At 41.5% G+C, this 26,996-nt stretch overlaps 1 protein-coding gene across 1 annotated transcript in view; it reads right to left on the reverse strand.

Annotated features, from left to right (window-relative positions):
• The window catches only part of ahi1 (Abelson helper integration site 1), a 227,943-nt gene that overhangs the window by 47,547 nt on the left and 153,400 nt on the right, over positions 1-26,996 (reverse strand). Inside the window, exon 22 of the mRNA XM_033020945.1 lies at positions 3,077-3,135. Within this exon, the coding sequence (XP_032876836.1) occupies positions 3,077-3,135 (59 nt within the window). The remainder of the gene's footprint in view (positions 1-3,076; positions 3,136-26,996) is intronic.

Consider the following 26,996-nt stretch of genomic DNA (forward strand, 5'->3'; position numbering starts at 1 on the left):
TGAATAGACAGTATGTTGCAATCCTTCATAACAATTCCTGTTCAGTTAATTCTGCAGTTTGAACAAATAGAGGGATAATCTGTACTGGACGTAACACAAGACAAATCAATTACTTAAGTGTTTAAGGAGCAGCAGAAGCTAGTGTTACAGTACACATTACACTGCAGTAATGTCAAGCTGGCATATAACTGCAGGAATATAGCCAAAAAAAGAAAATGGAAATAATTGGGGACATATGGATTAAAGTCTTTGAAAAATATTAAGCACAAGCAGCACAGTTGGACAGAAACAATTACATAGATACATAGACAATAGGTGCAAGAGTCGGCCATTCGAGCCAGCACCGCCATTCAATGTCACCATGGCTGATCATCCACAATCAGTACCGTGTTCCTGCCTTCTCCCCATACCCCTTGATTCCACAAGCCCTAAGAGCTCTATCTAACTCTCTTTTGAATGCATCCAGTGAATCGGCCTTCACTGCCTTCTGAGGCAGAGAATTCCACAAATTCACAACTCTCTGTGTGATAAAGTTTTCCCTAATCTTAGTTCTAAATGGCCTACCCTTATTCTTAAACAGTGGCCCCGGTTCTGGACTCACCCAACATCGGGAACATGTTTCCTGCATCTAACGTGTCCAATCCCGTAATAATTTAATATGTTTCTATAAGATACCCTCTCATCCTTCTAAATTGCAGTGAATACAATCCCAGTCGCTCCATTCTTTCATCATATGACAGTCCCACCATCCTGGGAATTAACCTTGTGAACCTACGCTGCACTCTGTCAATAGCAAGAATGTCCTTCCTCAAATTAGGAGACCAAAGCTATACACAATACTCCAGCTGTGGTCTCACCAGGGCCCTGTACAACTGCAGAAGGACCTCTTTGCTCCTATACTCAACTCTTCTCGTTATAAAGGCCAACATGCCATTTAGCTTTCATCACTGCCTGTTGTACCTATATGCTTACTTTCAGTGACTCATGTACTAGGACACCCAGGTCTCGTTGTACTTCCCCTTTTCCTAACCTGGCACCATTCAGATAATAATCTGCCTTCCAGTTCTTGCCTCCAAAGTGGATAACCTCACATTTAACCACATTAAACTGCATCAGCCATGCATCTGTCCACTCACCCAGCCTGTCCAAGTTACTATGCATTCTCATAGCATCTTCTTCACAGTTCACACTGCCACCCAGCTTTGTGACATCTGCAAATTTGCTAATGTTACTTTTAATTCCTTCATCTAAATCATTAATGTATATTGTAAATAGTTGCGGTCCCAGCACCGAGCCTTGCGGCACCCCGCTAGTCACTGCCTGCCATTCTGAAAGGGACCCATTAATCCCTACCCTTTGTTTCCTATCTGCCAACCAATTTTCTATCCATGTCAATACCCAACCTCAATACCATGTGCTCCAATTTTGCCCACGAATCTCCTGTGTGGGACCTTATCAAAGGCTTTCTGAAAGTCCAAGTACACTACATCCACTGGCTCCCCCTTGTCCATTTTACTTGTTACATCCTCAAAAAATTCTAGAAGATTTGTCGAGCACGATTTCCCCGTAAATCCATGGTGACTTGGTTACTGTTACTGCTATCCAAATGCGCTGCTATTACATCTTTAATAATCGACTCCAGTATCTTCCCCACCACCGATGTCAGGCTAACTGGTCTATAATTCCCTCCTTTCTCCCTCCAATCCACAGGAACCGATCCAGAATCTATAGAACATTGGAAAATGATCACCAATGCATCCACGATTTCTAGAGCCACCTCCTTGAGTACCTGGGATGCAGACCATCAGGCCCTGGGGATTTATCAGCCTTCAGTCCCATCAGTCTACGCAACACCATTTCCTGACTAATGTGAATTTCCTTCAGGTCCTCTGTCCCTTAGTACATCTGGGAGATTGTTTGTGTCTTCCTTAGTGAAGACAGAACCAAAGTACCTGTTCAACTTGTCTGCCATTTCCTTGTTCCCCACAATAAATTCACCTGTTTCTGTCTTCAAGGGACTCACATTTGTCTTAACTAATTTTCCCTCTTCACATACATAAAGAAGCTTTTAAAATCCTCCTTTATATTCCTGGCTAGCTTACCTTCATACTTCATCTTTTCTCCCCGTATTGCTTTTTTAGTTACCCTCTGTTGATCTTTAAAAGTTGCCCAATCCTCTGGCTTCCCGCTCATCTTTGCTATGTTATATGTCTTCTCTTTTATTTTTATACTGTCCTTGACTTCCCTTGTCAGCCACGGTTGCCTCTTACTCCCCTTACTTCCTCTTTCGAATGAAATGATCCTGCATCTTTTGGATTATTCCCAGAAACACCTGCCATTGCTGTTCCACCGTCATCCCTGCTAGGGTCCCTTTCCTGTCAACTTTGGCCAGCTCCTTGCTCATGCCAACATAGTCCCCTTTGTTCAACTGCAATATTGACAGTTCCGATTATACCTTCTCCCTCTCAAATTGCAGATTAAAACTTATCATATTAAGGTCACTACCTCCTAATGGTTCCTTTACCTTGAGTTCCCTTATCAAATCCGGTTCATTAATTGTGGGTAATATAGAAAGGAGGATGAGGATAACTTTGTTAAAGCATCAATCTATGGAGACTAGTGAGGATAAGCTGGTGAACAAAGCTAAGTGAATAAAATAGGCAACGTTTCGGGTCGAGACCTTTCGTCTCGACCCAAAACGTTGCCTATTTCCTTCACTCCATAGATGCGGCCTCACCCACTGAGTTTCTCCAGCATTTTTGTCTACCTTAGATTTACCAGCATCTGCAGTTCCTTCTTAAACAAAGCTAAGTGAATAGTCAGAACTAAACAGAAATTACATTTCCTCCAAAAGGAAATATAAAACATGACACAAAATAACTTTATAGAAACTTGCTCCGTGTGTAACACCGTACATGAAATTAGCATGTCCTTTTCAATCACTGCCAGGAAATGAATGTCAGATTTGTCATGATCATGAAACTTTCATTTGACTACAAAACTGTTAAAAAAAATACAAGATACGAACAGGCTGAAATTAATGAAATTATTCAGTTGAAAATCTTGAAAGTCATACCGTTTCTAGCTTGACTGATGGCGGCCTGGCAAAACGATGCCCCACAGCACTGAATCCTCCTAACCGAAGAAAGATAACACATTAAAATCAATCATTGCTTCTGTGTGGAAAGGGTAGCATTCAGATTTTGAAATATTTTTCCCATTAAACATGCCACATAACTGTTATAACAAATTAAATAAAACATTAAGTAGAAAAGGAAAATAATAGGATCTTTTTGGAATCAATGCAGACATAATCATGGGGCAAATGCAGGAAAATACACTCTCCTGATGAAACAGGAAACACAATGTGCCCAAGAGAGTTCACAAAGTGCAAATGGTAAACGCTTCTACAACTGACTACAGTCAAGGATTGTAATCTCCTAATAAAAACCTCCTTTAATAGTGTGCAGAGTTCCATCTGTGGAAGGAAGCTGGAAACCAGTGTAAAACAGATTCTTCAAGCATGTAAGATAGGAGCAAGAGTTATGGTTAAAGTTCAATTCGATACAATCAGCATACATCCCTACTCTGTCCTTATGATGGAAGGAAGGTTATTGATGGAGCACTTAAAGAGATTGGTCCTCGGACACTTCCCAGAGAGATTCCAAAGACATCCAAAGCTAGGATGATTAATCGCCAATAACCACCATCTTCCTTTGATTGAGAAATAACTCCTATTGCTGGTGCGTTTTTCCTTTGATGCCCTATATTTTTAACCAGCTCCTTAATGCCACACAATCAAGTGTGGCTTGAGCAACTATTTTCACTTCATCTCTGGAATTCAACTCTTTGATCGCTGATAAGGTCAGAAACTGGGTGGTTCAGGCAAACCCTAAATGAGAGTCAGTAAGCAGCACCCATCACTCTAGCGACCAAAAGTAAGAACCTCACACTGCAAACACTGGCTGATCAGGTATGTCAAAGGCAAACAAAAGGGTGACAAATGCATTTCCTTCCTTCCTTCGTGCTCTCAATTCTACTTTCCCAAATAAATGCTGTTTATTCTTTCTCCTCTCCCAAATAGAGCCTCTTTCTTTTCCCCAATGTAACTAATTCGCATTTGACATGAACTAGAGAATGGAAGGATCAGAAGCAGAGATCTTAAAAAGGGGATATAGCCACCTTGAAAGTTTTACAATTTGAAAGAGTTAATTGAATTTTTAAATATATATTGCCAGGGAAAGTTGAAATGGTAAATTCTGGCTAGTACTTAACATTTAATTTCTAAAGCAGATATGGGAAGATGTTGTGTAATGAGACCCATACACAGGAGTAACAACTCATAGTCTTTATTGTAACACAAGCAGAGGAAACATTACATGCTACCGTCTCCGTAGTCAGCATCAAGTCCGACTGTGAAATGTTGAAGTGCTGTTGTCAATAGTTGTCAATAGGTAGGGATGAAAATCCGGACTGGATTACATATGGAATGTGCAGCATGCATAATATGTGTGGTGATAGATATAGTAAAGGCAGACTAAAATGGTTAATCTACAGAAGGGCATTCAAGATCACAATGTATGTTGATTTTGACACAATTATATTGGCATCTAGTCCGTGATCTCTTACTTTTCCAACAAGGATTTCAATGCAGTACTTGTCTCTACTTTTTTAAAGAAAGGTACTGTCAACACATTTTAATTGTCTTTTTATATTTCCTCTCTCTTCCATTTTATCTTTTATTACTTAGCTGAGCAGGATACATAGCTGCTAATCAATACAGTCAAATATTGATTAACTATCAAAACCAATTCAAAGTTAAGATGAATTAATCAGCTTGGTAATTTAAAAAATAAACTACAAGGAAGGAACAAAATTACTACTATTTGTCATGTAATGCCAATTAACCAACAAATGCCCAAATATCAAAACTGCTGCAAAAAAAGGAAGATTAGATGTGTTTTGAACAATAGCTGCCTTAGATAGTGACCCACAAAACTATGGCACAACATCAGTGTTGAGAAGAAGTTTTGTAATCTTTTGTGGTTCATGATGTAATCGGGCTTCTTGAATTGGTGATAACTTTGTAACACACTTCCAAGTTAACTATTCAGCTTGCCAGAATGAAATGTTAATAAAGCCAAACATTAAAAGAGCCACTCTTAAAGAAAACCATTGTTGCTAACCATTTCCTGGAAGCATCCAATGATTGAAATATATTTTCATAATGATTGGTGAATGGGTGGAGCATAAGAATTTATAAGTCAAAGGAATATAACAAATGTTTCCAATATATTTCTACAGCAAGTTATACTTTTTGCCTAACAAATGGAATTTCAAGTGTGGAAGCAAACAAGGTAAACTTTGATGCCCCTTTTAATAATGCAATTTCACATCACTGTAATTTCACATCAAATTCTGTTGACCTGCCTCTTTCAGACTGGGCTGTGAAAAATCCAACAGTGGGGGATGTCATAAAAGTTGATACCTAGCAAAATCAAATGCATGTGTAACTGCCATCAAATGCAAGTGCAGCATTTTTTTTTTGGCACAATCACATGTGCTCATATGAATTAATGAGCTAGATTATACCGAGTTTTGTCAGTGGTTCTAAATGGAACTAATAATAATGATAAATTTTATTTTCGGGCGCCTTTCAAATCTCAAGGACACCTTACAAAGATTAACAGAAGAGAAAAAAACATATAGTCGGAGAAAAATAAATAATAAGGACATCATCAATACACAAATTAAAGATAGAAATCGCTCCAAAAACACAAAATCAAAAAAACACAATGTGAAGAGAGAGCAGCGGCAGCTAAAGCGCGCCAGCGTCCACTCTCCCTCCGACAGCCATCTTGGACACAGACTAACATAGTAACTACACACAGAAAAATCATCCCCGCACAGTGGTTACCACTGTGGGGGAAGGCACAAAGTCCAGTCCCCAACCCCAGTTCTCCCAAAAGTCAGGCCTATTGAGGCCACCGCTATTGCCTCTACGGAGGCCCGATGTTCCTGGCCATTCTGGCCGGGTGGTCTTGCCCCGGCGTCGGGAGAGTCCTCACAGCGGCTGGGCCACCTGGAACGGCCGCTTCCTAGCAGGGGATTGTCGGCTTCCGAAGCCGACCAGGCCGCGCCGGTTTGGAGCTCCCAGGCTCCCGATGTTAAAGACGGCGCCGCCCGCTCCGCTCCGCAGACCCGCAGCCCGGTGGTGTTGAACTCGGCGGTCACCTCTCACCGGAGCTCCAGCGCGTCGATCCAGCGCGTGGACCCAGGCAAGGCATCGCCCGCTCCGCTCCGTGATAGCGCTCCAGCGCTGTGCCGACACCGAAGCCGAGGTGCTGGGCGGTCCCCGCCAGGAAACTGCGCTCCACGCCCGCTGGTAGGCCACGAGGACGGGTCGACGGGCAGCCCGGAGAAAAAGCTGCCTCACCGACCAGGTAGGGACCTAGAAGTATAATTACCTCCTTCCCCCCACATTCAGGTCCATGTCTCCAACAAACGAAGAACAAGACTTACGAAAAACTGGGAAAAAAAATGAATTAAACGGACGGCTGCTGGTTAGCAGCCGTTCCCCAAGATGGCTCCTCCTCCTCTGAAACTGGAACTGCCTGTATTTACAGTACAAGTCCCAAACTCACCCATGTACTGTGAACCATATACTGTATGTCTGGTGCTTACTGACTGAATTGAAATGTGGGACTCGAGGGCCTATAGGGAAAAGTGGGGCAGGCTAGGATTTTAATCCTTGGAGTACAGGAGGCTGAGGTGTGATCTTAAAGAGGTATATAAAATTATGAAGGGAATCAGCATTGGGTGAATGCATAGAGTCTTTTACAAAGGGCTAAGGAATCAAGAACCACAGGACACAAGGTAAACACAGGACCACAGAGAGCATATTAACGTATGGCATCTCTGTGTGGTATCTCAGCTGCACGGAGGCGGAGAGGAGAGCTCTTCAGCGCGTTGTCCACAGAGCGCAGAGGATCATTGGGACACAGCTACCAGCCTTGGAGGGCATCTACCACACACGGTGCCTCAGGAAGGCCGTCAGCATCCATAAAGATTCCTTACACCCTTGTAACGGACTGTTTGAACTACTTCCCTCCGGCAGACGTTACAAGGCCTTCTACGCCCGAACCTCGAGACTCAGAAACAGCTTTATCCCCAGAGCTATAGCGGCTGTGAACCGGCCCTGCTGAGTGCCCCCCATCCCCCCTGGACTGTTTCCCTCGGATGGTCACGTCACACAGCTTATTTATTTATTTTACTTTTCTTTTACATCGGTTGGAAGCTGCATACTAAATCTCGTTGCACTGACGTGCAATGACAATAAAAGATGTTATTATTATTATTATTATTATTATTATTACATAGATTTAAGGTGAGAGGGGCAAGGTTTATTAGGAACCTGAGGGGCAACATTTCACTCGGGGGGTGGTGGATATATGGAACGAGCTGCTAGAAGAGGTAGTTGAGACAGGTACTGCAACTGCACTTAAAATACATTTGGATAGGTACATGGATAGGAACGGCTTAGACAGATATGGCCAAAAAGGGGAAAATGGTGCTAGCTTAGATGGGGTATCTTGGTTGGCATGAATAAGTTGGGCTTAAAGGCCTGTTTCTGTGTTGTATGACTCTGCGAGTTTATGACACCTGTAATGGGATGAGATCAAAACATTTTCTCATTTGAAATCCATTATGAATTCAAAGATCAACCTCAGTTCAGTTTAGTTTATTGTCACGTGTCCCGAGGTAGAGTGAAAAGCTTTTGTTGCGTGCTATTCAAATTGGTTCTATGTTATCCTACTTTCACATCCACTTCCTACACATTAGGGGAAACTTACAGAGGCCAATTAACCAGCACGTGTTAGGGATGTTGGAGGAAACTAGAATGCCGGAGAAAACCCCCACAATCACAGTGAGAATGCGCAAATTCCACACTGACAGCATCCGAGGTCAGGATCGAACCCAGTTTGTGAGGCAGCAGCTCGATGAGCTTGAAAACGGCAAACCAAAGTTGTAATTATGTTAGAGAACAAGGATTCTCCAATGGATGATTATTATGGTCTCTGCTATTCTAATCATTAAAATAGCCTTCCAAATAGCAACTTCTGGAAATTTATCAATGATTTTTTTCAATTAAGTTTTTTGACCATCTCTTGGGAGGCGGTATTCTGCAGGGTGGGTTAGTCATAGAATCATGCCCTTAAGGATAAGTACAAACTGATTTAAAATGTGGGACTGTTTTTCTAGCATTCCCCAGCAATAGGATGGGACCCAGTTGATTTTAACGAGGGTCAAGAGATTTGGGGACAAAGTAGAAGCCAAGATATTTTTAAAAATCTATTTTGCTTCATTTCCTTACATTTTCATCAAAGGTAAGTTCTGTCGGTTTGTCATATGCAAGCTTTTTTTTTTAATGTTCTCCATTTCTTAAATTTATCTGATGTTTCTCAGATATATCAACAAATTAAATTTCTCTTCCATAAGATGATGAGTTTGAAATGACTAAATGGCTTAACACAAGGTTCCTGATTTGCCTATTTTATAGAAAAAAAAGAAACAAAACAATAATTTGGTACGTGGCTATGTCTTCTTTAGCACAAACTATTCACGCTAGCTTCAGGGTTGAGCTCTGGAAATCTGTCAAGGTATTACTGGCTTAAATAGTACTGTGCAGACCAACCATTTCTGACTCACAAATAATTACTTCACTTCCTGTTGGTCATTGGAGCATTGTTGAGTGAAATTAGGTCCGAAATGTGCCTGACATTGAACACTCTCAATCAAAGCAGGTTGATACAGCCAAAAAGTAAATTGCTGTTTTATTTTCAGATTTCCAACATCTGTAGTAAGTGGAAATAGTGTGAGTGGAGTATAAGAGGAACATTTAATATTTCAAGTCCATGACTTTTGGTGAGAAAAAGTTACAGATAAAACATGTTTGACATGATTGCCTTTAGAATAGAATCAGAACCATTTTCCAGGGTGCAAAAGGTCAAATATCAGAGGACATAGCTTTCAGGTGAGAGAAGGAAGGTTTAAAGGATGTACTTGAAGCATGTTTTGTTTTTACCCAGAGTGGTACAAGCTGACAGGGTGTGGTGGAAGCAGATACAATAGTGGCATTGAACAGGCTTGTGGATAGGCATATGAAAATACAGGGAAAGTAGGGATATGGATCATAGGTAAGCAGAAGGCATTAGTTTGATTCTGTGCATTTTTCAGCACAGACATCGAAGAACCTATTCTGGTACTGTACTGTTTTATGTTCTATATTGACTCAGTTCTCCTGGACCACCCATATTAAAGCAACGACCAAGGAAGCACACTAATGCCTCTACTCCCTTAGTTTGGCATGTCCCCATCAACTCTCACCAACTTCTACAGGTGCACCATAGAAAGCATTTTATCAGGATGGATCTCAGCTTGGTTTGGGAACAGCTCCATCCAACACTGCAAGAAATTGCAGAGAATTGTGGACGCAGCCCAGACCATCGCACAAACCAACTTCCCTTCTATTGATTACATTTATACTTCATGCTGCCTCGGCTTGGCCAGCAGTATAATCAAGGACAAGTCGCACCCTGGCCATTCCCTCTTCGCCCCTCTCCCATCAGGCAAAAAGTATAGAAGTGTGAAAACGCACACCACCAGGTTTGGGGACAGTTTCTTCCCAGCTGTTATCAGGCAATTGAATCATACGGGCGTCAGAGGATATGGGGAGAAGGCAGGAGAATGGGATAGGAGAGATAGATCAGTAATGATTGAATGTTGGAATATGCTTGATGGGCCAAATGGCCTAATTCTACTATCTCTTATGATATTATGATCCTACCACAACCAGAAAGCAGTCTTCTTCTTCTTATCGAGTCCACACACAAGATTAGAAGTTGTCCAGCCAGAGCTGAACACACTTCTCGGCATCTGCACAATGGTGTCTGTCTTGCGCTTATTGTGCTTCTTGTGCGTGGTGGTGGAAAGATTGGTTGAAACAGGGCCGCGACGTGAACGCTCTTTCCTTGGCCCCTCCAGAAAGCAGTGATTAATTACTATCTACCTCTTTAACTATCCTTTTTGGACTTTGCTGGCTTTACCTTGCACTAAATGTTATTCCCTCATCATGTATCTATACACTGTAAATGGATTGATTGTAATCTTCTTCTTGCGTATGCACAGCCTAAAGTTGCAGATCAACTTGTTCTATTTGATCTTATTTGATTGTGCACGCCGGGTTGATTGCATTCGTCGAATCAGGGCGGACCACATGAAGGTTGCAATCTTCCCCCACCCATGTAATCATGTATTGTCTTTCTGCTGACTGGTTAGCACACAACAAAAAGCTTTTCACAGTACCTCGGTATACATGACAATAACCTAAACTGAATTGAACTTAGCTATCTATATCTTTTCATAACCTTTTCATAACCTTGAAATTACCTCAACTATTTATTGTTGTGTCAAAAACAAATATAGACTGTTTGACCTCAACAGAGCCATTTAGTGCATCTTCAAGATGAGCCTTGGACATACATCCATGCCACCACGAACAGCACTCATTCTCACCTTCGTAAAATTGATAGTTTCAGTCCTCCCTTATTTATTTGTTGCTGAAACTTTCTGTTATCAATAAACTGGACAAGGCACACCTGGCAAGCCTCCTTTGTTACCTTCAATTCATTAAGTTGCCCTTGTTTGACATTGCACCAATGTCACTAATCCATCTCCATTTTTGCTTCGCTACATTTTGTCTTGATTGCACAACACCCGTGTTTTAAATTTCGCACCCTTAACACGTCGTTCTTCGACAGTATTTATTCCAATGAGTGATCATTGATCTGAAATGTTGACGCTATTTCTGTCTCGATATATATTTGCTTGATCGGTTGCATATTTCCAACAATCTTTGCTTTTATTCGCTAAAGAAGGCATATGATATGCTTACCTTTATCGCTTGGGGCATTGAGTACAAGAATCAGTATGTCATGATGCAGCTCTATAAGACTTTGGCTAGGCTGCATTTAGACTATTGCATGCAGTTCTGGTGCCGCCCTACAGGAAGGATGTGGAGGCTTTGGAGAGGCTGCAGAAGAGATGTATTGGAATGCTGCTGGGTTAAGGGGTAGTAGATATAAGGAGAGATTGAGCAAACCTGGATGGTTTTCTCTAAAATGCCAGAGATTGAAAAGAGACCTGATAGAAGTATATAAAATTATAAGGGGCACAGAAGGATGGGTAGTGAGAACCTTTTCCCCAGGATGGAAATGTCAAAGACTGGAGGGCATAGCTTTAAGGTGAGAGGGACACTGCTTAGAGAAGATGTGTGGGGCAATTTTCTTTTCGGTATCTATAATGAGCTGCGAGGGATGGTGGTGCAGATATGATAGTGCCATTTTAGATAGGCACATGGAAATGCAGGGAACAGAGAGATATTGATCATGTGTGGGCAGATGTGATTAGTTAATCTTGCCATCATGTTCAGCAGACATTGTGGGCCGTAGGGTCTGTTCTTGTTCTTGTGTCCACATGCTCTGTGTTCTATTTCAGATTGTAAGTGTATAGAGATGTATTTTTTTGCTTGTACAACTTCATGTCAAAGGAGTAGAATTATGTCATCCAGCCCATCAAGTCTACTCTGCCATTCAATCATGGCTAATCTATATTTCCCTCAACCCCATTCTCCTGCCTTGTCCCATAACCTTTGACACCCATACTAATCAAGAATCTCCACTTCAATTTCCACTTAAAAATACCTGATGACGGCCTCCACAGCCTTCTTTGGTAATAAAATCCACAGATTCATCACACTCTGGTGAAAGAAATTCCTCCCCATCTCCTTTCTAAAACTACATCTTATACGTTTCTTGCCAAAAGATCTGGTGTGGGCTGATGTCAATTTCTTTGGATGATTAATACACTGAAAGATTATATATAAATCATATTCTAAAATAGGAAACATAAAAATCCATACAACATATTGTCTGATACTCTGAAACCATACTGTTGTCATTGATAGAGTTTTGAACATTAGCTTGCCCTGACATGATCATGCAATTTCAAGCTTACTCTTGCACATTGTCATTTTTACAGGATTTGTTTTCATATAAAAGTGTTTACTTTCTGTTCCACTGATACAGAAATTCAATTTGTTCATGAGTTAGCCACAACTTCACTAACAAAAGTTCGACTGAATGCCAGAACTGTCCCGGCAATTATTTTGCCAACATTAAAATGTCAGCCTTCTGTTCCAATCATATACCATCCAGCAACACTGCATTTGGATGAATTGCACTGGCAAATAAGTTGATGTTATTTTACATTCTTCGCATGCATTTAGAAATTTGCAATGCAAAACATTCTCGGCTACAGAAAATGACCAGTCATTGCTTGCACCTCAGCAGAAATTGAGTTTCAAAATTTCTCATTGTTCATTATGACTAAAAGCTTCAAAGTTATAAAAAAGTTCAGTTGTTGGATTCTTCAAAAAGTATAATTAATAAATACTAAGTTTTAACCGTTGAGTTTCACGTTGTAACTGGCAAAAAAACTTAACGAGTATTGATGGCACTTTTTGAAGGAGTTGAGGAAGGGTAAGATGCCTTAGTTTGGAACTTAAACCTACAAATTAATTACAACCACTGTCCGTAACCTTCAATTCATTCTACATTGAGTTAGCACTTTCAGAGTATTCATTTTCAGTTAAGACTGCCAGGAAACTGATGAGTATAAACAATCAAAAATGCTAATAGAATATTACTTATGTCAAAGCAAATAGTGAAGGAAAGATACACTGTCAAATGCACGTCAAGAACATGTATGGAGAAACAGGTAAGTTGACCCTTCTATCCTAATACCTTTGCAGCTTTGGTTTGCAGTTTCCTGTGCTGGCCATTTCATATAGCTACTAGATGTCCTTATATTCAATGGTCCTTTGCAGAATAGGTTGATCAAAGGTTCTTTTTTTTCAAAGGTTATTTTATTAGTCACATACACCATAGGTGTAGTGAAATGCTTGTTGCCAATGCAGCACATAAAAAAAAGAATAGACATAACAATAATAGATTTAAACATAAAAAACATCCCCCCACAATGGTTCCCATTATGAGGGAAGGCACAAAGTCCAGTCCCCATCTCATGTCCACCCATAGTCGGGCTTATTGAGGACTCTGCAGTAGCCTTTACAGAGGCCCGATGTTCCAGGCTGTTCTCGCCAGATGATGGTGCTCCGGCGTCAGGAGAACCCTCTCAGCGGCATGGGAAACCTGGAAGGGCCGCTTCCTTACTGGAGACCGTGGCTTCCGAAGCCGGCAGGCCGCGCTGGATGGAGCTCCACCACTGGTGATCTCGGCGAGAGATCGCAGGCTCCCGATGTAAAGTTCAGCTCCACAGTCCCGCAGCTCCGCGATGTTTCATCGGCGGTCTTCAGCTCACTGGAGTGCCAGCGCGGCGACCCGGGCAAGGCATCGCCCGCTCCGCGATAGCGCTCCAGCGCTGTGCCGCCGCCGAAGCCGAGGTTCTGGGCGGTCCCCTCAGGAAACTCCGCTCCAGACCAGCTGGTAGGCCGCGAGGACTGGACGAAGTTGCTGCCCGGAGAAAAGCCGCCTCTCCGACCAGGTAGGGACCCTGAAAAGTAGTTTTCCCCTTCTCCACCCCCCCCCCCCCCCCCACATAAAAAAGACCAGAACTCCAAAAACAAAAAACTAAAACACATTAAAAATATAAAAAAGTGAAAAAACGGACAGCAGCAGGCTGGGCAGTCATACCATACAGGATGGTGCCCCCTACGATCATATAATATACAATGGACTTGGGGGGGAAAATTAATTTAATTCCAAATACTGATATTGCATGAAAAAGATAGTGCAGAATTATGGTACAGTATTTTTCTTTTTTTTCCATTTTCGTCTTGTTACGATGTATTTATTGCTGAGTCTACTTTCACTTTGAGTGTAACTGACCTGCTTCATACAAATTATCTGCAACAAGGACGCAAACGATTCAGGGAAATCTGACTGAGGTAATAAACGGACAAAAATGAAGCCTCAATTCAAATTAAAACAGAAACCCAAAAAACCTCATTCCAACTCACTTTCAAATGATGGCGTAAGCACAAAGCAGCTTTAAACCCATTAACAGCTTAATATCTTGTCAAGAGTGTAAGAAGCTAGTATAGTAGGGGGCGCCGTCGAGTTTGGCTGCCCTGCCAGCAGCTGTTAGTCCTTTCACCCTTTTTTTAATTTTGAGTGAGTTAAAAGTGTTTGTTTTGGAGGTCTTCTAGTCTTTTATGTGGTGGGTGGGGGGAGGGGAAGGGGGAAACTTTATTTCCTAGTCCCTACCTGGTCGGAGAAGCGGCTTCCCTCCGAGCTGCTTCTTCGACCCCTCCTCGCGGCCTACCATCGGACTGGAGTGGCGTTACCTGTCGGGACCGGCCGGCATCCCAGCTTCGGCGGCGGCACAGCGCTGGGACACCAACACGGAGCGGGCGATGCCTTGCCTGGGTCGCCGTGCAGTGGGCTCTGGAGTGCTGTGGCCGCCGACTACATCATCCGAGGAGCTGTGGCTGCAGGCGGCGCTGGATTTAAAACACCGCGGAGCCTGGGATCCGTGATCGCCAGAGTTGGAGCTCCAACCAGCGCGGCCTGAGGACTTCGGGAGCCGCGGTCTCCGGGGAGTAGGCGGCCGCTCCAGACATTCCAAGCCGCTGAGGTGTGTTAACCCGACGCCGGAGCTCCATTTCCCCAGCAAGAGGGCCTGAAGCATCAGGCTGCCGAAGCGGCGACTGCGGAGGCCACAATGGGCCCGACTATGGGTGAACGGGATGGGACTGGACTTTGCTGCCTTCCCCCACAGTGGGAACCAATGTGGGGGGATGTTTTTATGTTTGTTGTTAAATTCTTTAATGTTGTGTCTTATCTTTATTCGTGTGCTGCAATGGCAAGTCAAATTTCACTACACCAATTGATGTATGTGATAATAAATGTCCTTTGTATCCTTTGTATCTTTTGTGAGCAGGGGCAGCAGTGCAGTGGGTCATCTAGCCCCTTAAACCATCTTTGATATTCAATAAGATTATGGCTAATCTCGCTTTTGGCCTCGAGTTTACTTTCCCATCTGCTCCCAGTAACTCATGACCCTCCCCAACTTCCCTTTATATTACCAGGACACGAGGGTCTACAGGAAAAAGTGGGGCAGGCTAGGATTTTAATCCTTGGAATACAGGAGGCTGAGGTGTGATCTTAAAGAAGTGTATAAAATTATGAAGGGAATCAGCAGAGGGTCTTTTACACAGGGCTAAGGAATCAAGAACCACAGGACATAGATTTAAGGTTTATTAGGAACCTGAGGGGCAACTTTTCACTCAGGGGGTGGTGGATATATGGAACGAACTGCTAGAAGAGGTAGTTGAGAGAGGTACTACAACTGCATTTAAAAGACATTTGGACAGGTACATGGATAGGAACGGTTTAGACAGACAAAAAACAGGAAAATGGTGCTAGCTTAGATGCAGTATCTTGGTTGGCATGGATAAGTTGGGCTTAAAGGCCTGTTTCAGTGTTGTATGACTATGAGTTTATGACACCTGTTATGGGATGATATCAAGGAGTAGACAAAGGGTCTGAAGAAGGGTTTCGGCCCGAAACGTCGCCTATTTCCTTCGCTCCATAGATGCTGCTGCACCCGCTGAGTTCCTCCAGCAATTTTGTGTACCATGGGATGATATCAAAACATTTTCTAATTTGAAATCCATTATGAATTCAAAGATCAATTCAGTTTAGTTTATTGTCAAATGTCCTGAGGTACAGTGAAAATCTTTTGTTGCGTGCAGTCAGCAGAAAGACAATACATGATTACAATTGAGCCATTTACTGTGTGTAGAAAAGTATTTTACAAATATATAATTTTTGAAAATATTTAAGATACATCTTGTTTAGTTTTGAGATACAGCATTGAATCAGAACCCTTTCGCCATCATGTCCACACCGACCATTAATCACCTGTTCACATTAGTTCTATGTTATCCTACTTTCGAATCCATTTCCTACACATTAGGGGAAACTTACAGAGGCCAATTAACCTACAAACCTGCAGGTGTTAGGGATGTGGGAGGAAACCCACGCGGTCACAGTGAGAATGCGCAAATTCCACACTGACAACATCCGAGGTCAGGATCGAACCCGGGTTTTGAGGCAGCAGCTCTATGAGCTTCAAAACAGCAAACCAAACATGTAATTATGTTAGGGAACAAGGATGATTATTATGGTCTCTGTTATTCTTAGCATTAAAATAGCCTTCCAAATAGCAACTTCTGGAAGTTTATCAATGAATTTTTTTCAATTAAGTTTTTTGACTATCTCTTGGGAGGTGGTATTCTGCAGGGTGGGTTAGTCATAGAATCACGCCCTGAAGGATAATTAAAAACTTAAATAAATGTAGTTTCATGGAGAGGGAATCCCATTTTAAAATGTCAGTAACTTCAATGTTTTTAAATAATTTCATCCTTTCCATGGACTTCATTAAGTTTAATGATTTGAGCAGGGAGTGGAGCGGAGGAGAGATCAGAAATAATGTAAGTCAAAAAGGTGTAGCATGATGTTTAAAGAACAAAGGTGATGTAGAAGCACAAATATTTCCTTTGACTTATGGCAGGCAAAGTACTGTAGATGCTCTCTTGTAGTGCCATAGGACAATTCAATAAGCTCTCCTGGTAAGATAGTTTATGCAGTAGGTAACAAAACTATGAAAGATCTGGGAACAAGAGTGCCATAAAGTAAGTTGAAACTTTGCTTCCAGCAGAGTAGCACCCTAGTCTAGTAAATGGCCTTGCTTTCTTATCTATTGATATTTTTAACCAAGAGATCTATTCATCTTTTTCTTAGAAACTGCAATTGAGTCAACATCTCCAGTCTTTTGAATGTGTTTTAGACTAGTACTATATACTGTGTGGAAAAAAATGGTTCCTCATTTCATTGTTAAAGAGCTGCATTCTGAATTCCCCCACAATACAGAGTACTTACTTCACACCCTTCTTATTTGATCCTATCATAATTTTAATGTAATAAATCACCCCTCAGTTACCTAAATTTAAGGGAATACAGTGCATGTTTATGCAATTTATCTTCATAATTTAACATCCATAAAGTCTTATGAAACCATGTGGCCTCACTTTCAATGTTAATACAATGTAAATGACACAGCTATTCTTGTAAAAGCCAAATGTAAGTAACAAGTACATAACTGCTACAACTAAAACAAATCTTTACTGAAGTTTGATGCCCAAAGCTGTTCCATGGGTTTTGAACATGAAGCATCACTTTCTCACTTTTGCAATAAAGCTCAATGCTTATTTTGCTTTTGTGATTTAGCACATGAGGTTGCAGACTAGCTTTCAGTGCAGCTCAAACTCATTGTGCCTCCACATATCTTGATTAAGAAAATATTCTGCTTCACCTTTCTTACATCCAAAGTAGACGATTTAACTTTTCACTTCATTGAAATCCATTTGTCATATTTTCATTTAATTTATTAATTTGCCTTAGCGAAAGTATTTGCTTACAAAATGTAGTACTTCCAGCCTATATTATTTGCCAATACTACACCATCCTGCTATTCCAATGCACCTAAAGTCTGCATTGGATCGTTTCGAAGCACTCTCGACTCAGGGTAAAAAGATAACCCTGTTTTAAGTTCCAAATATAGATATCAGCACTGAAAAGACAAAAATTCAGTACTGTGGGATCGTCGTACCATCAAAAGTGCAATCTTTCAATTTCAATGTTAAACCAGGTGGTTGTGAAAGATCATATGGCACTATTTTGTAGAGTGAAGGATGGAAGGAGGTTATCATATTTGATCTGGCCAGTATATAATCGCTCAATTATTATGTAAACAGTTTGTGGTCATTTGTGCTATTTGTGGGAGCTTGCTTCATGCAAATTATATGTCTTATTTTCAATGTTACAGCAATGACCATACATCAAAACCAATTTATTGACCATAAAGCGCTTTGAAGTATCCTGAGTTCATAATAGTGCTTCAAATATTTATTTTTACCCATACATTTTAAAAGAATCCAGAAATTTTATAATGAAGAGCTCAAAATCTTTGTATTTTGAATATTGGTGTTATCTTCAATTGTTTTGTTTTGAGATTTTTGAAGATGTGACAAAAAAGGTTGATGAGGAGCTGTAGAGGTATAGCAGATAGACACAAAAAGCTAGAGTAACTCAGTGGGACAGGCAGCATCTCTGGAGAAAAGGAATAGGTGACGTTTCGGATATATATAGATTTCAGCAAGGCATTTGACAAGTTTTGGCAAGGTTGGCTGTTCTGGGAGGTTAGATCGCATGGGATCCAAGGAGACATAGCTGAATGGATAGAAAATTGGCTTCATGGAAGGAGGCAGAGGGTGATGGTGGAAGGTTGTTTTTCAGACTGGAGGCCTGTGACTGGAGGTGTGCCTCAGGGTACAGTGCTGGGCCCAATGCTATTTGTCATCTATATCAATAATAATAATAATAATAATAATAATAATATATTTTATTATCATTGCACATAAGCGCAACGAGATTTGGTATGCAGCTTCCATCCAATGTCATAACAAAAATAACTAATAACATTTAGATTTAGATACCCCGAGAACATGGATTGTAAAAGAACAGTGAAATAGTCAAAACAGTTCAAACAGACTAAAGTGCAGATGTGTCTGTGCAACGTGACCATCCGATGGAGACAGTCCAGGGGGGGTGGGGGGCACTCAGCAGGGCCGGTTCAGAGCCGCTATAGCTCTGGGAATGAAGCTGTTCCTGAGTCTGGAGGTTCGGGCGTAGAAGGCCTTGTAATGTCTGCCGGTGGGAAGTAGTTCGAACAGTCCATTACAAGAGTGTGAGGAGTCTTTATGGATGCTGACGGCATTACTGAGGCACCGTGTGTGATAGATGCCCTCCAAGGCTGGTAGCTGTGTCCCAATAATCTTCTGCGCTCTATGGACGACGCGCTGAAGAGCTCGCCTCTCCGCCTCCGTGCAGCTGAGATACCACACAGAGATGCCATACGTTAATATGCTCTCTGTGGTGCACCGGTAGAAGGTTGTCAGCAGCTGTTGGGGCAGACCAGTCTTTTTTAATGTCCGCAGGAAGAACAGTCGTCGCTGTGCCTTCTTGACCAGGGCAGCGGTGTTGGTGGACCATGTGAGGTCCTCTGAAATGTGAGTGCCCAGAAACTTAAAGCTGGACACTCTCTCCACACTGTCCCCGTAGATGGAGATTGGGACGTATTCTCCATTATGTGACCTCCTGAAGTCAATAATCAGCTCCTTGCTTTTGGAGGTGTTTAGTGACAAGTTGTTACGTGCGCACCAGTCCGCCAGGTTCTGCGCTCTGTATTTTGTTTCATCACCGTTGGTGATCTGCCCAATTACTGTTGTGTCGTCTGCAAACTTGACGATGGTGTTGGTGTCGAATGCAGGAACACAGTCGTGTGTGAAGAGGGAGTAGAGCATGGGGCTCAGTACACAGCCCTGTGATGTGCCGGTGCTCAGTGTGATGGTGGAGGACAGGTGCAGGCCCAGTTTCACTGCCTGCGGTCGCTCCGTCAGAAAATTCAGGATCCAATCGCATATCGGCGAGCTGAGGCCTAGCTGGTGGAGTTTGGTGGTGAGCTTGGTGGGGATGACCGTATTGAATGCAGAGCTAGTCTATGAAGAGCATCCTCACGTACGTGCCATCCAATGATTTGGATGAGAATGTACAAGGCATAATCTCCCATGAAACAAAAAAAATGCTGACTAGGAAGTTTTCAATGCTGTATTTATATGATTTATAGTAATCATATATTCACAGTAATTTTCATAAAAGTGGAAATATATAATTTTGAAATATTTTGTATTGCCAATACACTATGAAATATGAGTCATAAGTGCCAGATTTAATTTTAAATAAAGTGAATTGTATGCATTCAAATGAATTGTTAATTATGCTATGGTTCCTCAGCTGTTTTGTTTATTTTAAATATAATCTGAATTTAAAGAAGTTGTTTCAGAATATTTTCAATACCAGATATTTGCAGCTGCAAACCAGGTTAAACCGAGGTTACGTATAATTTACATATAATTATAAAGGACATTTTTCCAACATAAGTAAAAGTTGGTCTCCAACTTGTGTTTCAGATTTGCTTTTGTGCACTTATAAGGCAAGGCTTAGACTGTACTTTCGCTCAGAAATTGACAAATAGGTTGGTGCCCTGATGGCACAGATTTAAACATAATTTGCTATAGAATAATAGACCGGGAGAATTTTATTTTTAAGCACCAATTGTGAAACCACCTGAAAGCAGCAGCTTTAATAACAACTGGGTAGCAATTGGAATGGGAAAAATCCGTAGAGCTTTAGAACCTATGAGTCTGAAGGTGAGGCATCTCTGGTTGCCACAGCCATTCTGCGATTGGTCAAGTGGCTGCACTAAGATTGCCCCTGTGCTACATTCAGTCATGCCAAAGTTATGGGAGCTAGGCCTTCAGTGGATGTATGTACCTGGGATAATTCCCGAAAAACTCTGACATAAAAAAAAGATTAGAAGGGCATTGAAAAAACTATTCAAGGATGTTTCAAATTCTCTTTGGGAAAATACAACATTGTTGCAACTCATGGCATCACTGATCCTTGACCTTTCAGGGTCACAATAGGAACTCATCTACCACAGAAGCAGCCAGCGGAGACACAGTGCTGCCTTAGTTACCACTGAACCATATTGGAGGAACAGGCATGAAGAAGAATAAAGAGAATGGCACAAGCCAATGGCTCATTACATAAGGAACTGATAATATGCTGTACAATTGCTGGGCACTTATCTGTTGTTTTCCTTTGACCCTCGGTGGCATGATCAACATCAATAATTTTAGACTGAAAAGTATAATTCTTCTATTTCATTAAACTAATGATTGCCAAACCAGAAACATTTGAGCTGTTGGTTCAAAGACATGTAGGGCGTAGTGTAATGTCTGTTGCGCTACCGTCATTGACCTTGAATGTCAGTCGTTTAACTATATCTCTGAATGACAAATTATATATATTGCAGATTCCCCGAACTAATAAAAAAGCTGTTGGCCATTAGACTTAAAAAGAAGTAGGATCTCTACAATGAGAAGTTGTCCACGTTTTTCTAGAAAAAAAAATTTGAACCACATGTTGCTGATCAACCAAGAAACACCTGTGCAAGCAGTTTTGCATCCCTGAATGTTTTATTCCATTCTGTGCATATGATGATGGCATTTTGTCTCTGAAACGATCTTACATCCTTTCTTTGTTTCATTTCATCTTCTTCCACTCAATTTGTTGAGATGGTTTGCTGAAAGACGAGTCTTTGTGACTTGAAAGCTATGTAACATAATGAAGTAATATACAGGAGTATACTTTAACAACAAGCATCTGACATGAAAGAAGGATGGACTTTAACGATGATTTGAAATGGGTGACTGGCACCATTGCATGCATGAGCAGAAAAGCAAGAAAACTGAAGTATCCAGTTTCAAACAGAAATGAATAGGAAATCCGCAGTGAAGATCTTGCACAGTATCACTGGCAGGGAACTACTCAAGCTTTTACATGAATATGACAAACACAGAGGGAAATGCAGATTTAGTATGCACAAAATCTCTTAGGAATGGCACTTATGCAAATAAGAATGTCACGGCTAAACAATCTTTAGATTAATGCATCGTGTACTAATGTGACCTTGACCTATCCTTTAGAGAAAACCATTTGTGGAACCAAACCCAGCTGATCTGCTACATATTGATTGTGTTTCTTAGCTCTATTGGCGTGTGATAAAAAAGGCCGTTTGTGATTTTCTAACTTCCTGAAAGAAAAAGGAAATGGGCAAACAACCTTATAAGTAATATGGGTGATCGGAGATATCAACCGGTGTCTGATTGTTTCAGATAAATTTTGCCACAAATATTTTGTAGATGAAAAAATTATAACAAAGCAAGTCTAACCAACCAGGCAAAACTCTTTCTGCAATTCATTCAGCCCAAACATCCTGTTAATCTATCTGGTTGTTATTGCATTTTCAGGGCTGCAAAGCTGCAGCAATTAGGAATTACTTGTGTCTATTGTCAATATATATGTATTACACACTCATGACTATCTAATGTTGTTCCAAAGTAACCTAGTGCATATGAATGTCGTGAAAAATAACAAAAGTCTAAAGATATACTACATTCACGGAAATTGCAAAGAAAAAACAAAGAAAATAATATGGGAAGCCCACCACTGCAACCTGCCAATCCACCATTGCTTTCAAGGGTAATCTGATGGCCACTCACTCATGCCTCCTAAATAAAAGATCATAGAGAACAATGAGAATCATGAGGAACACAGCTGAATGACTGATCCTCTGGCATTAATAATGAAAATGGCAGGTGGCTGAAGCCCTGAAAGAAGAGCTGCAGAAGGTTGTCCCAGAAGTTATTTACCACGGGAGAACCCTAGCCTTTGTCCCCAGGAACCAAACTTGAAATTTCAATCCATAAACATCCAACAGAAATTCAATGTACCGCTCGTTTGTCAAAATGGAGCTGGTACACTCATTGTGCCATTTACTCACGACTTCTGCATGCTGCTGAGCGATGGCCTCAACCTTCTCAATGTTCCTTCTTCATTTTGAGTAATCAAGGGCCAGAGGTATTTTAGAATCAATGCGGAGGTGCATTTTTTCAAAGTAGCTTTGAGCACAGCCTGGAATCATCTTCTCCATTTCCTATTAATCTCTTCCATGAAATAAAATGTTTTGGAGCCCGCGGCTGGGGTCGATGTGGCGGTCGATGATGGTGCTGACCGACAGACGAAGACAGACACGCGGAATTGAGGACGCCGCTGCCGGGGGAAGGAACAAAGGAGGACCCGACGTGGGGAGACCGCCGTGAGGGAGGGGGAAGAACAATGGGGACACCGTGTGGTGGAACTGCCATGAGGAAGGGAGGGGGGGCGGAGAACAAAGGTGCAAGGCCAATATTTCTTGTATGGTTTGGGAATTGAGCACAGCCTTCAACCACACACAGAGATTGAAGAAAATGGCAAGGAGATTAACATAATCAACCGCAAAGACAAGGCACTCCTGTATATGAAGCTCCGCTTTTATTCAAAAGAAACTCAAATGGTACCTGAAGGGAAAGGACCAAAAGAAAACCTATTACCGAAAGAATAGATGGCAAAGTGGCGCAGCTGGTGGAGCTGCAGCCTTACGGTGCCACAGACCCAGGTTCAATCCTGATCTTGGGATCAGTTTGTTCGTCCTCCCTGTGACTGCGTGCGCTTCCTCTGGCTGTTCCAGTTTTCTCCCACATCCCAAAATCGTGTTGGTTTGTAACTGACTTTTGTAAATTGCCCCTAGTGTGTAGGGAGTGGATGAGAAATTGGGATAACATAATTCCAGCGTGAATGGGCATGGACTCTGTAGGCCAAGGGGCTTGTTTCCATTCTGTATCTCTAAAACTTAGTGACAACCATGACATGACCTGATTCATCAAGATTATAAAAGCTATCCACAGCCCACAAATCCAAGGTTCCACCAAAATGCAAGGATGAAATCTTCAAGTACAGAGAGGCAGACATTGCAAATCGGAAAGAACATTTCAAATGTTCCCTCAATCATGACGCTGTTTCTTGGCGGGATTTTCAAATATGGATTGGCATTATTTTAAGTGTATCTTAGGAAACAGAGGGAGAAGAATGGAGCTCGCGTACCAATGATGTGGTAAGTACATTTCTTGGTGATGTTTTTAAATACCGTATTTCCCGGGGTGTGGGGGTGAACTCCTTTGACAGCGTTTGGGGAGTCTGGCCCGGGGAAAAGTTGCGGGTAGGGTAGGAGCGTTGTGAAGGAGGGGATCTGGATCATACCAGTAACCCACTTGCGACGTTCCTTGCACGGAGCCACCGCATTGTGGCCCGGGGGGGAGGGGAAAGTAGCTTGGGTGGCTGCGAGCGGCCGCCGGGCCGGACAGCGGAACTGGCCGCCACCTCAGCGCCTTCTGCCGGCCCCCGCTAACCCCTGGCAGCTCTCCGTCTAAAAACGTCTCTCTTGCCGCTGTGGGAATTTAAGGATTTGCAGGAAGCAGCTGACATGAGCGAGCGGCAGGTGAGAGGTGTTCAGACGGAGAGCACTGCCAGAGGTGAGCGGGCCGGCAGAAGGCGTTGAAGTAGTGGATAGTTCTGCTGTCGGGCCCCGGCGGCCGCTCGCAGCTCCTCAAGCTGCTTCTATCCCCGGCTACAATGCAGTGGCTTGGCGCCCGGAGAGCTGCGGCAGCGGTGAGTGAGTGAGTTACTGGCATTATCCCCGACCCCCTCCTTCTCAACACTCCTGCCCTCCCCACAACTTTAGCCCTGGCACAGACTCTCCACATGCTGTGAAAGGAACTGTCCCCCCAATTGGTCCCTTGAACAAGTGTTGTCATTCAATTAGATGACAACTGATTCAACTTGTCCCTGTGCTCCCGTTTTCTCACCATCTCCCCACCTGCCATCACTCTTCACACCCCACCCATTCAGTAATTCAGAATAAAGGAAACTAGGAAGCCTTGGGAAAATGGGATTGTTACTGTTTTTATTTTTATTTTTAATTTTTATGGAGAGAACAATCTGCGCATGCGCGGTTTAAATTTTTTTTTAAAATCCGACTGACTGCCTACCTTGAGTAATTACTCACTGCACGTGCCTGGAACCATCCCATTAAGGGGAATTTAAAAAAAAAAGTTCTTCGTAGACTAAATGCTCAGATTATCTTTGTTCAGGAAACTCATGTAAGGCAAGATGACAATCAACGGTTTTTCAAGTTTTGGAGAGGACAGCAGTTTCATTCAAATTCACAGGCTAAGGTGAAAGGAGTCTCTATTTTTATTGATTCCTCAATTCCGTTTGTTCATTATGAAACAATTTTTGATCCATATGGTAGATTTTTGGTGATTACTGGTGTTCTTCATAACCAAAAGGTTGCTATGGTGAATGTTTATGCACCTAATATTGATCACCCTGAGTTTTTTAATCGCATCCTTTCCTAATTTAAATGAACATTCTTTAATAATGGGTGGAGATTTTAACTGCTGTTTGAACCTCTCGATGGACAGATCTACATCTGATCATGTGCTTCCAAATAAATCAGCTAGTTTTATCAATTATTTTTTACTTGACTCTGGAATGTTAGAAGTCTGGAGATTCTTACACCCAAATGACAAATAATTTTCTTTTTTCTCTCATGATTACTCTAGGATTGACTACTTCATAATAGATTCTTGGCTAGTTTAATCGGTCACTGCATATGAGTATGATGCAATTGCTATTTCTGATCATGCACCATTGAAACTATCAATCAAACTACCTGATTCCAAGCTTAGTGCTAAACAATGGCGATTTAATGCTACTTTGCTTTAAGATCTAAATTTTGTTAATTTTATTAAAGATCAGATTGCTTTTTTCTTCTTAACAAATTCTACTTAAGAAATATCCAATGGTGTAGTCTGGGATGCTTTTAAGTCATATATTCGTGGACAAATTATTTCATACTCCGCGGGATTAAAAAAACAAACTCAAAATGAAATACGTATATTGGCTGACGAGATTAAAGAAATTGATAAAAAATATTCAAAAGCTCCTAGTCTAGAGCTCTATAAGAATAGAGTTGAACTTCAATTGAGACATGATTTGTTATTAGTATCACCGATTGAGAATCAGTTACTTAAAACCAAAAGTCAATTTTATATACATGGCGAAAAAAATGGTAAATTACTCGCTAATCAGATTCCTAAAGTGAGTAAACGTCAGATTACTAAAGTGAGTAAACGGGATGGCACATTGACTGTAGACCATGATGAAATTAATAAATCCTTTCAGGAATTCTATACCTCCCTATACCAATCAGAATTTCCTACTGATTCCAATATAATACATGAGTTTTTAAAGAAACTGAACTTGCAAAATTTACCACATAATGAGTCTCTGTTGTTGGACAAACCCATCACGGAGGAAGATATACAGAAAGCAATCCTTTTGATGAATTCTGGTAAAGCTCCTGATTTAGATGGGTTCACATTGGAATTTTTAAAGTATTTTTCAAGTTTATTGTCTCCCTGGCTATGCAAGGATTTTAAAGAAGCCTTTTTAATGAATAGATTACCACAATCCTTTTATGAAGCATCTATTTCTTTAATTCTAAAAAAAGACAAAGATCCTATAGAAGTGACATCATATAGACCTATAGAAACATAGAAAATAGGTGCAGGAGTAGGCCATTCGGCCCTTCGAGCCTGCACCGCCATTCAATATGATCATGGCTGATCATCCAACTCAGTATCCTGTACCTGCCTTCTCTCCATACCCCCTGATCCCTTTAGCCACAAGGGCCACATCTAACTCCCTCTTAAATATAGCCAATGAACTGGCCTCAACTGCCTTCTGTGGCAGAGAGTTCCTGAGACTCACTACTCTCTGCGTGAAAATATCACTGTTAAATGTAGATTACAAAATTATTTCCAAAATATTAGCTATGAGATTGGAAAATAATTTACCGCAAATAATTTCTGAAGATCAGACAGGTTTTATTAAAAATCGTTACTCATACTTTAACGTTAGGAGATTAATGAATATCATATATACAGCGTCAAACAAAACTTCAGAATGTGTCATTTCACTTGATGCTGAGATGGCGTTTGATCATATGATGATCAAGGGCTCGAAGGGCCGAATGGCCTACTCCTGCACCTATTTTCTATGTTTCTATGATAGAGTAGTATGGGAATACTTATTCAATACACTTGAAACATTTAAGATTGGTCCAAAATTTATTTCTTGGATCAAGTTGATATATCATATACCTCAGGCTTCTGTACTTACCAATAATCAGATCCCCTTTTTTCAGGCTCTTTCGAGGTACTAGACAGGGCTGTCCTTTAAATCCTTTACGGTTTGATATCGCTTTGGAACTTTTGGCCAGCGCTA

Source organism: Amblyraja radiata, chromosome 5, assembly GCF_010909765.2.
Source record: "Amblyraja radiata isolate CabotCenter1 chromosome 5, sAmbRad1.1.pri, whole genome shotgun sequence".
Lineage (NCBI taxonomy): Eukaryota > Metazoa > Chordata > Chondrichthyes > Rajiformes > Rajidae > Amblyraja > Amblyraja radiata.